The sequence below is a fragment of the Bison bison genome, unplaced genomic scaffold (assembly GCF_000754665.1).
Source record: "Bison bison bison isolate TAMUID 2011002044 unplaced genomic scaffold, Bison_UMD1.0 scf7180017864456, whole genome shotgun sequence".
NCBI classification, from domain to species: domain Eukaryota; kingdom Metazoa; phylum Chordata; class Mammalia; order Artiodactyla; family Bovidae; genus Bison; species Bison bison.
In genome coordinates, this window is record NW_011495018.1 from 26519696 (window position 1) to 26530591 (window position 10896).

At 54.6% G+C, this 10896-nt stretch overlaps 1 protein-coding gene across 1 annotated transcript in view; it reads left to right on the plus strand.

Annotated features, from left to right (window-relative positions):
* The window catches only part of COL17A1 (collagen, type XVII, alpha 1), a 47732-nt gene that overhangs the window by 29386 nt on the left and 7450 nt on the right, over positions 1-10896 (plus strand). Inside the window, exons 28-41 of the mRNA XM_010859403.1 lie at positions 283-318; positions 891-953; positions 2151-2186; positions 2460-2531; positions 3301-3327; positions 4266-4301; positions 6057-6092; positions 6331-6411; positions 7646-7681; positions 8204-8281; positions 9189-9242; positions 9556-9609; positions 10229-10288; positions 10629-10655. Coding sequence (XP_010857705.1) covers positions 283-318; positions 891-953; positions 2151-2186; positions 2460-2531; positions 3301-3327; positions 4266-4301; positions 6057-6092; positions 6331-6411; positions 7646-7681; positions 8204-8281; positions 9189-9242; positions 9556-9609; positions 10229-10288; positions 10629-10655 — 696 coding nt within the window. The remainder of the gene's footprint in view (positions 1-282; positions 319-890; positions 954-2150; positions 2187-2459; positions 2532-3300; positions 3328-4265; positions 4302-6056; positions 6093-6330; positions 6412-7645; positions 7682-8203; positions 8282-9188; positions 9243-9555; positions 9610-10228; positions 10289-10628; positions 10656-10896) is intronic.

Sequence of the window (10896 nt, forward strand, 5' to 3'; positions counted from 1 at the left end):
GGCCTCTCCCCACTAGACTGGACTCCTTGTTACCCCCAGCACCCACTGGTGAGACAGAAAGGCCTGGGTCAGTTTGCGGGTGGGCCCTGACCCAGGAGAAATCTATCTAGCTTGCTTTCTGGGTCTTTGTTAATGCTGAGTTCTCGCCAACATTCAGCTGACAGCAGCTTCCAGATACTATGGGAACTGTTCTGCAACCCCTTGCTGAGTGAGATTCTTTTCCTTGCTCCTGACTGATGCTTGCTTTCTCTACCCCTGCCCCCCACCCCATGTTTATTTCAGGTGACCAGGGTGAGAAAGGACCCCGAGGCCTCACAGGTCAGTCCCACACAGGAATCTACTGTTACTTTAAAGACTTTTTATAAATCCATTGGATACTGCAAGCGGGGGAAAAAAAATACAGAAGCATCAGATAGAATCTCTGTCTAAAAACCTTCAGAGGACTTGCAATCTAGACTGGAGTATAAGCCAGCATCAGCAATATATGTTTGGGACAGGAAAGATAGTTTATGATTGTCTCTGATTCTTTTGAAGAATTTAGTTGCCTTTACACTACTCATATCCCTTTCTCCTCTCACCTCCTGCCAGCTTGCACGATTGAAAGGAAATAGTACTAGTGCTTTGGCCACAGGAGGTAGCTTTTTGTTGCCAAGGAAATGAGACTCATACACAGGCCCCTCCAGACCAGGCGTGGCCTCTGGGCCAGTCCATGCCTGCTGCCAGGGGTGGGAGGCCTGACTTTAGAATGAAAGCAGATGCTGTGTCCCCAGCCTCCGGTTGGCATGCCAAGTTCCTCTGGTCAGAGAGGTGGCAGGCTTCAGGGTATCTGGCAGGGTGGCATGCTCTATTATGGTCAAGTTCCTCCATCACCTAGTCCACTTCCTTTGCAGGCGAGCCTGGCTTGAAAGGTTTACCTGGTGCTGTGGGTGAGCCCGGGGCTAAAGGAGCAATGGGTGAGTGTCTCAAAGCAGCAGGCACCATGGGTCTGCGCCGCTGCCATCATCATCATGCCCTAGAGCTGAGATCCGTGTAGAGCTGTGTCTCCCATTCTCTAATCTGTCCACGCCTGGCAGAGACTCCACTTACAGGCTATTCCTGGATCTGGGCATCCTCTTGGGGCTCACAGAGCTGCCACTGTCTCCGACAGCGTCTTACTGCTCTGAGGGTGGGGGCCTTGGCAAGACATGGTCCACCCCCCTCCCCTGCCACCCTCCTCCGCACCCCTCCACCCGCCAGTTCCTGCCTCCAAGGTACTCAGGCCCCTGGGGAGGATGGCAAGAGCTGAGGTTCTTCAGAACCCGCAGAATTCTAGGCACAGCCCTGATACTCCAGGGCTGGTCTCACAGCCAGATCGCAGAGTTCAGTCCTTTGGCTGACCCTTCCTGAGGGGCCTGTCAGCCAGGACAAGGAAGCTAGCCAAAGACCCCCCAGGTGGCCAGGCATTTGGCAACATGTCCCAGAAGGGTTTAAGCCCCACTGATGGGGATGTGGTGCCTTGATGATCTCATTCATTTAACAAACTATTAGGAAGTGCTGATGGAGTTCAGGATGCTGTGCTGGGCAATAAGATGCTTTACCTCCCTCGAGGGGAGATAAAGCTCGTGTGAGGTGATGAGGGTCATGAGAGGTACAGGGTGCTCTGAGGAAACAGCAGAGAGAGAGGTTTCTTCCAACCAGAAGAAGGGAGGAAGGGGCTCTTCAGATGGTTTGAAAAAGTAAAGAAGATTTTAACCCCAGAGGCAGCCATATGAGTGAGGAAAGACGGAGAGGTGGCAAAAAGCAAGAGCTGGCCCCAGATGGACATGACTTTGAACAGAGGTTAGAATGATGCCTACAGCAGAGAAGACAAGATCTTAGAGGACTCTGACCTCCAGGCCAACACACATTGAGCATCTTGTCGGGGACATGCAGTGTGGGCCATGGAAGAGTTCTCAGTAGGAAAAGAGGCATTAGGAACAGAGGACAGGGGAAAGCTGTGCCCAGCAGTGTGACAAGGACAGGGCTTCTTCCGTGTCTCATGGCTGCAGGAGGGGCTGCATGGGCTCCCCCTCCCCCACCTAGGAGACAGCTTGCGAGGCCGTAGGGTGGTTGAAGGAGGAGTCCCAGGGAGGCTCCCAGAGTCACTGAAAAGCTTTGATCTGCTTTCCCAGGACCCGCTGGCCCTGACGGACATCAAGGCCCAAGAGGTTGGTCACAGAGCTGCTCTCCTCACTCTCCCCCCTCCCCCGCCTACCCTTCTGAGTCCCATCCACATCCCAGCAGGCAGCTCCCAGCACCCCAATCACAATGCCAGGGGGTGTATATCACAGGGAGGTGTGCAAGGCCCGGGTCTCACCCACTTCCTCCCTTCCATCTGCTGGCAAGTTATTCAGTAGAACCCCAAGAGCGCCCAGCTCCCAGGTGCGGGCCAGCCAGCTTGCCTAGAGGGAAAACTCTCCATGTGGCACTGCTCTCTCTAGGGGAACAAGGTCTTCCAGGAATGCCGGGAACCCGGGGCTTACCAGGACCTTCTGGGGACCCAGGGAAGCCAGGTAAAGAGCGGGAAGGGGGAGCTGGCCGTGCTGTGTGTGTATGCGTGTATACCTTTCTGAGTCCATTTTCCTCCAGAAGCTCATCAGGAAAATGCTGGCTGGAGCCAGGCATAATGGCTGTGGGTCCTGACAGCCCAGTCACCAAGTCTGGCAACTCAGGAAAAAAAAAAAAACACCACCAAAAGCAAGGAGTTCTAGAAAGCATCAAGGAGTCTCTTAAAAGTGGCAGTTTATCACCCACTCAGTTCCTGGTTCCTCTGAGCCCTCCAGACCTCCTCAGGCCATAGCTGGGACAGTCACCAGTGGCTGCCAGTCTGGGAAAATAAGCCGCTGTTAGGGTCACCACCAAAGGCCCAACAGGCGCAAGATCCCCAGAGCTGCAGGAGGAAGAAATCAAAACAGGAAAGCCATGAGGGCAGACGGCAATCCTCCGAGGCCTGTGAGGAGCAGGGGGCCCCCTGGCTCCTCTGGCGGGTACACAGATGGGGAGTGCCAAGGAGATAGCCTAGGGGGCAGCATGAGAGTCAATGAGTGTGTGAACTTTCTGGGTTTGTACCTCTCAGACACCAAAGGGTCTGAGACCCCAAAAAGGCTAAGGACCACCCCCCAGTGGAGCAGTGGGTCAGAGAACTGCACATCACCCAGAGGGTGACGAGGACCCTGGAGTCCGGCTGCCCCACACACAGGGTTCATCTCCCTGCACCGCTCCTGGGCTGAGGCGGGGGCTCCTCAGCCCTTCAACTCTCCTTTCCTGTCTTGTTTTGCATAGGTCTCACTGGACCCCAAGGACCTCAGGGTGAGTTACTGGGTCACTCCCACCCCTGGCATTCTGCAGAAGCTTCTCCAGTCACCAGAGTGTTTCCACTCCTCCCCTCACCCTCCAGCAAGAATGGGTTCAGGTCATTTTACTGAGTCTGAAGAAACACCTTAGGCAGGAAAAATACTCACAGAACAATCTAGAAAGGCATTCTGGAGAGATGAGGTTAGATCACAAGCAAATTCTGTCTGCCTGAGCCTGGCCCCCTATGGTGCAGGGACCACCCCCCAACCCCCCCCACCCGACACACACACTCCCCCCACCCTGTGAGGAGGCTCAGAAGTCCTGTTAGTCCCACAGAGACCACAGCCTCCATGGCTCAGCAGGGAGTGGGTGTCTTGTCACGCAGAAGGGCCCAGCCTCTCTGGGACAGCGCCAGTGTCCAGTCTGTCCAATAGCTGAATAGTGTGCACCCACCTGGATCTGAGAAACTGTCACCACACCAGCCCCAACTCTTAAAGGAAATTAGGCAAAGATACAAAATAAAATCAAACAACATCTCCCCCAACAGTTCAGCACACAGGGACTTGTTTCTAATGCTTCCTGGTGGAATTCAGTGGATGAAAGCAAGAGGCAGTGTTATCAGATATAGGAATATATAGGAATATATCTGATATATCAGATATATAGCCCAGTCCCTACTCCCCGAGGCTTCAGGGGATCCCCCACAGCAGGGTCCATGCACCTCCGCCTCTCTCCAGCCCAGCTGTTGTCCCATTTCCTAGAGATGGAGAAGGGCTCAGAGCAAGAGGCTGCCTGAGGGGCCTCTGGGCCCAGGTGGAAGTCAGTCAGCTGGGCCTGCAGGTTTCAGTGCGTGATTGCGGCCTTGCTAGGTGACCCAGTGCTAGGTGCCACCACAGGGTGTCTGAGATTGCTGCCCTTCATCATCCTGACTCACTTGTTTTCAATCACATCAGGAATTCCTGGTACCCCCGGCCGACCAGGAGTTAAAGGTAAGTGGCTTTGCAAACAAACTAGACAGTCACTAGTCATTTTTGCAGGAGGCCCCTCTCTGGCAAGAGCCTGGATCAACAGTGGCATCTAGTGGCTTCAGAGGAAGGCTGTGAGGTTGAGGAGCCAAGGATTCTTCTGATCAACTAAGCCCTGAATCTTCAAGCCCCACTCTGTTCCCCACGATCTAGAACCTCACTTTGGTGTCTGGGTTTCCCCCAGCCTTTGATGAAGGAGGATCTGGAAGGATGCTGCCCCCACCCCTGAAGGCCTTTCCATCCCACCTCTAAAACACCCCGAGAGTGCTCCATCCCCTCACTTAGGCTGGTCCCCCCATAGTGTGACTCTTCCCTGGGACAGGTTTTATAATCCACATAGACCTCAGTGTAACTGGGACACTGCCACCCCCTTTCTGAGAGGGGGCTTTCATTCAGGAGGGTCTCAGAAGCTACTGAGAGGGCAAAGTCGGAGTTCTGTGGGGAGCATCCTCAGGACTGGACCCTTCCGCGTAGGGCAACGCTAGCATCCGCCCCCAACCCTGGGCCAGTCCAGGACAGGCATTGCTCAGGGACGGTCCTCTCCTTCTGTCCCTGTGAGCCTACCATCCTGAACCCTGACATTCCATAGAGCTGCCCTCTGTCACCGTCACCTTGTGGGGACCTACTTTCCAGAAACTATTTCCAACAACTGGTTGGGGCCAAGGAGTTCTTTCAGCACATCCTGGCCAAACACATCTCCAGGTCCACAGATCTGCTCAGGGAGAGGCCTGGGATTCTCCAGGAGAGCCCCCCGCCTTTCTCCAGGGGCTATGGCTTTCTGTCCAGTGTGCACAAGAGGCGGACATTGTACCTGATACTGGATTGTGTTCCAACAAAAATAACTCAAGTACTTTTCTTAGATTTGACCCCCAGGGGCTGGCAGGACACAAGTAGAGACCACCCTTCTGCTCCCCCAAAGGGGGAAATCAGCATCACCCCTCAGTGTGTGGATGACTGAATACCCACAGGCCTTGGGAAATGACAAGAAAGTTCCAGTCAAGGACTTTTCCGTCCTCTACTTCACTCTCTTGGTTCTCTAGAATCTGTGGGTCTCCAGTCCACAGAGATCCCTCACTGAGATGGCCTTGAGAAAGTGTGAATCTGCCATCCCCGTCTTGGAAGTCTCCCATGCACATTTGCCCTTTCAATCCTCTGAAACACAGGGCAGAGAAGACGTCTGTTAACCTTTACATAACTCGGGATTCCTCAGACCACAGACCACCACCCCCCACCACCACCACCTTAACTTTGCACGGCCCCTATCCTGTCCCGGGGAATTGGCACCTGAGGAGCATGGGAACTAGACTTGACCCTGCAGGCTTACTACCTCTGTTCTTTGACCTCTCGGTACTCTTTCCACCTAAAGAAATTCCCAGTAAGAGCCTTCGATGCCCCTGGTGAGAGAAGATAGACTATGGGAGTGGGAATGACTCCTAAATTGGCATATTCTGGCCTCATCAAAAAGGCACACTCTCCAACACCCACCAGTGAAGCCCCTTTGCAGAGACCCAGCTTTGTCCAAAAGCTATTGTGAGCCAAGAAGATTGACTCTCTGGCCTCCAGGGTCTCCTGGGCACAGACTGGTGCTTAATGCATCCTGCCTGTTCCCCTCCAGTTCATTCAAATGCCTTTAGCCTGAGGGTTAGGAGTGGGTCTCAAATGCAATCAGAAGCCTTGAAAATGATTTATTGAACCACTCTTCTCTTCCTCCGCTCCCAGGTGAACCAGGAGCTCCAGGCAAGATCATGACTTCAGGTAGGCAGGCCCTGCAGAGGGTACTGGGCATCTGTCCTGGCTCTGTCTCCACACCCTCCACATCTACAGGCTCAGTGCTTTGGGCAGAATGCAGTGCTGGGCTCTGCCAGTCAGAGGGAGGAGGGTGGGGGAATTTTAGAGGTTGTACTGGCCCAACCTGGCCCACAGCCCGGCCTGGTCCCTGTGCCTCTGAATGAGGAGAGTGGGGCTCAGCATTGAATGTGCCTTCTGTTTACAGAGGGATCGTCGACTATCACTGTCCCAGGTCCCCCGGGACCTCCTGGAGCCATGGGACCTCCGGGACCTCCAGGAGCCCCAGGTCAGTCTGTTCTCTTGCTTTGCCTCAGGTCAGCATCAGGCTTGCTGATGTTTGACTACAGTAGCGTTCAGTCAAATCTGAAACCTGGGTTGGAACCCGGGAAAGAATAGGAAGAGGCTGAGAAAGCCCCTCCCTGGCAGCCTGGTGAGCCCTGATTACTCCCCAGCAAGTATCCCAAGCCCTGAGTGTGCTTTGCTTCCACAGGCCCCACAGCACCACTTCAGGCCCCAGCAGGTAAACAATGTGCTTAGGGCCATGCAGCCAAGAAGTAGCTGAGTCAGGGTTTGGCCCAGGTTCCTCTCAAGAGTCTGTCCTCAAATTGTTTCCTCTTGGAAAACAACTTGATAACATGCATCAGGGGCAACAAAAATGCTAGGAGTCTATTTGAAGCAAACATCCCTAAATTGTCCAACAACAATGAGATGGCTACAAAAATAGGAAGACTTAAAGGAAAGATGTTTAAAGAGGAGAATACTCGATAATGGGCTTCCCTGGTGACTCAGTCGATAAAGAATCCGCCTGCAATGTGGGAGACCTGGATTCTATCCCTGGGTTGGGAAGATCCCTTGGAGAAGGAAATGGCAACCCACTCCAGTATGCTTGCCTGGAGAATCCCTATGGACAGAGGAGCCTTGCAGGCTGTAGTCCATGGGGTCACAAAGCATCAGACACGACTGAGTGACTTAGCACAGCATGCTCAATAATGTGTGCTCGGTGGTTGCAACTACATTTTTATAAGAAAAAACTGTTGGAAGGAAATAAAACAAAATGCCTGCAAGTTAAAGAATTATGGGTGATATTTTTTCTATTTATCTAAAATGCATGTTATTTTTTTATGTCTTTTTCAATTATTTAAAATGTTTGTGTGTAAGTGAAATACATTATTTAACATGACCAGTGCAAGAAGACCAGTGCCTTCTCTCCTGATAAATTCCAGTGACAGAGGGCACACTGTGGGTGTTTAGAAATCTCGAATCATCAGAGAACAGTGTCAGAGTCCTGCCCATCCCAGGGCCCCAGGGCCTGGCAGAGAATTTCTCACCAGAACAGACCACAGGGCTGGTCTCAAATTGCTTATTGCTTTCAAATAAGCAAGCTGATCACTTTGGGCCACTGTTCCATGCCTTGTGAGAAAGCCACTTATGTACCTAGGCACCTGCCTTTTCTTCAGTTCTTCTAGAACTCTGACCCTCAAGGTGTGGTAAAACCTATTCTTCCCCAACCCCATTTCCAGGCCCTGTTGGTCCAGCTGGTCTTCCAGGACAGCAAGGTATGTGTCGCTCTCAAAGAATGCATGACCATAGGCTGTGGGGAGAGCTTCCTTCCCAGGGTGGAAATATGCCCATCTTTAAAATGAAATGAGAGAGGTGCATCCCGGGAAGGGAGGCGAGGGGGCCCCCCAGCTCATCACAAGGCCCTTGCAAGGCCTCAGCAGCCAGAGGAGACACCTCTTCCCACCCCCTTCCATGTTTCTGAGGAGGTAGGGGTTCCCCTAGAAAGGGAGATTGAGGCTCCTGGATCAGGATCTAGCTTAGCAGTTTTCACAGGCCTCAGGCTTCTTGTGACCAGATCCTGAGAATCAGGTCACTGTCCAGCAACTTAGCCAAATATCCAGACTGTATCCAAAATACCATCTGGCTCCAGATCCTCCATTTCTTCCTGGGGTGTTTCTGGTTCCCAGCCAACACTCTGGCCCCACCCACACTTGGCTCATTCCCGCCCATCCTCAGCTCAGCCCCACACTGACAGATTGTTGAGAGCGGTGACCCCCAACTCTTTGTCCTCCCCCCAGGCCCGCGAGGGGAGCCGGGCCTGGCTGGCGAATCATTCATGGGCAGCAGCAGCTCCTTCTCTGAGGTCCTGTCCACCCGTGAGTACCACCGTTTTCTCTGGGACAGGTGGCGCGGGGGTGGGAGTGGGGAGGTGGCCGAGCATGGGGGCCTGCGGCAGCTGCACCCGGGAGTCATCGTGAGCCCCAGCGTAAGGATGGCCAGCTCCTCTGAGACGCAGTGCTAGCTGAGAGAAGAGAACAGAGGGGCTTTATCAGCCATGGAGATGAGTCACAGGGGCTGGCGCAGCTGTCAGAGAGCTTCTTCGGATTCCAGGAGGACCAGGGCCACATGGGGTGTCTGCACCCAGCCCTGCGGGTGTGATGAGAGGAGTCCTGGACCTCCCCACCCAAAGCTGCCACAGGGGTCCCTGGGTTCTCAGCCCCAGACTCGGCCTGGCAGGGCTGACTCCTGGGTCCTCCTGTTCCCCATCCTTTAAAGAGCCCAGGCAGAGATGCTGCGGGCCGCCCTCCCGGACACCTTAACAACTGGACACCTTAACAAAGACAACGCCGGCCCCGGTCCGGCAGTCGCCATGTGCCTGCCACTCTGCCTTGGTGTCCCACAGAGCCTGTGCAACGCCCTGGTGATACCGGTCTCGGGCCTCTGGTTTACAGCAGAGGGAACTGAGGCTGAAAGACCTCAAGATCTTGCCCCAAGTCACAAGCCAGCAGGCAGGACTTGAACTCAGGCTTCCTGACACCGAAGCCATGCTCCTGCTCGTCACTGCCACACCGGCAACAGCCACCAGGGAGCGCCACTCAGCCCCACCCTGCTCAGAGCAAAAGGCACCTCTAGCCAAGGGTGTCTTGGAGGGTCCCAGGCCATGACCCATGACTTGGTGTGGGGTGTGAGTAGAGTTGCTGATGATCCTGGTGAGGGGTAACGCTGGCAGAGAGAGCAGTCTCATGACAGCTTTTACTCATTTCTGGTTTCTTATTTCCACAGAGGGTATTGATTTACGAGGCCCCCCAGGCCCACCTGGACCTCCCGGGCCACCAGGTGAGCACTCAGGGGTCTTTGGAAGGTGGGAAATCTTGGGGGCAGGGCAGGGCTCAAGGCACTTAGTGAGGAAGCAAGATCCTGGGTTCAGCATTGCTTCTTCCTTACCCTTTTCTACAAGACTGTCCATGCCAGGCCCCCCAGGACCCCCAGGCCCAGCGGGTGAGAGCGGGGTAGGTGGGAGACAGTGGGACCAGAGCCTGGGCTGCTTCCTGGCTGGTTCTTAGGAAGAGCTTCTCTGCTGCTCCTCCTGGGCAGAGGGTTCCTGGCCACCTCTTGGAATTGATAAGTCTTGGGCGGTTCTCTTTTCTAGGGGAAGGCTTGCCAGGCCCACCAGGCCCACCAGGATCTCTCCTGACCAGCTCAGGTAATGCTGGGGGGTCAAATCACTCCTGTTCTCCACCTCGGCCCCAGCCCCAACCCCAACACACGCGGCGGTCACGGGCGTGCAGTCTTCCTGACCTACTCTCCACGCTCCCTCCTTCTGACTTGCCACCATGGATGTGTTTGCATAAACGCCGTGCTACCTGCTGCAGGGAAGGAGGGTGCTGATGCCAGCCCAGCCACCCTGAGAGCCCCTGGTAGCCCAGCCTGGGGGAGACAGCCGATTCTGTTGTGGGGAGCTTCTGGCTGACTAGAGAGACCTAATTCCTATCATCAGGGAGTCCAGTTCTGATACAGCAGGCAGGACACATGCTCCTGACATGAGATAAATGCTGACCATAGAACATAGAAGCATACGGAAATAAGTTTAGGGCCAACTTGAGCCCAGAGCTTATCCCTCGCAGAAAATGCATCCGTCCATGCACCAGGCTTTTCATTCCTTCTTTACTTTTAAGTATTTTTCTATCCAACTTCCTGACCAACCATCCATCCATCCATTTGACAAATGTTGATCATCTACAGAACGACTGGTGCTGTTCTAGATGCTGCTCCCTCGCAAACATCATTGCGTCCACACTCAAAACTGTTTCTTCCCTCAACAGAGACTTTCTTCTCTGGCCCTCCAGGCCCACCTGGCCCCCCAGGCCCCAAGGGAGACCAAGGTAAGAGCAGTGTCTTAGGGGGCCCGGGAGTCAGTGTGCCCCTGGTTGGCCTGCTGGTGGCCAGAGGAATTTGGACAAGGCTGGACGAGCTGGGGCAGGTCTTCATTCTCCTGCCACACCCCATTAGGAGCTCAGCAGCTTGGAGCAGGGGCCGGGGGTTGGTCAGAAGCTCTGCAAAGCATGTCCACCTCTGCCTTGTCCTGTTGGAGCAGAGGTGTGGGGAGCCCCAAGCCCTGAGTCTGCTCTGGGCCCAGAGCCCTGTCCCGCCCCCTCCTCGGGCCCCTTGAAGTCGCAGCATCTGGTTGGGACATGTCTCACAACTGTCTGCTTTCTCCCCCAGGCCCCCCAGGCCCCCGAGGACACCAAGGTACAGGAGAACTGGCCTCAAACGATCCTAGGGGGTGGAGGCTGACCTTCCGAGATCCCTGAGCTTCTGGGGTTTGGTCCAAATGAGTGATCAGAGGGTGTCTGTGGTTGAGAATTGTGTGCCTGCGTGTGCGTGTGTGCACGTGTCTATGCGGCAGCTCTAGGTACTGCCCGAGGGCCGGTGCTGCCCCAGCTGTGTCATAAGTCTTAGGGAGCCTCGGGAGGGAGGTGGTGTCTCTGGT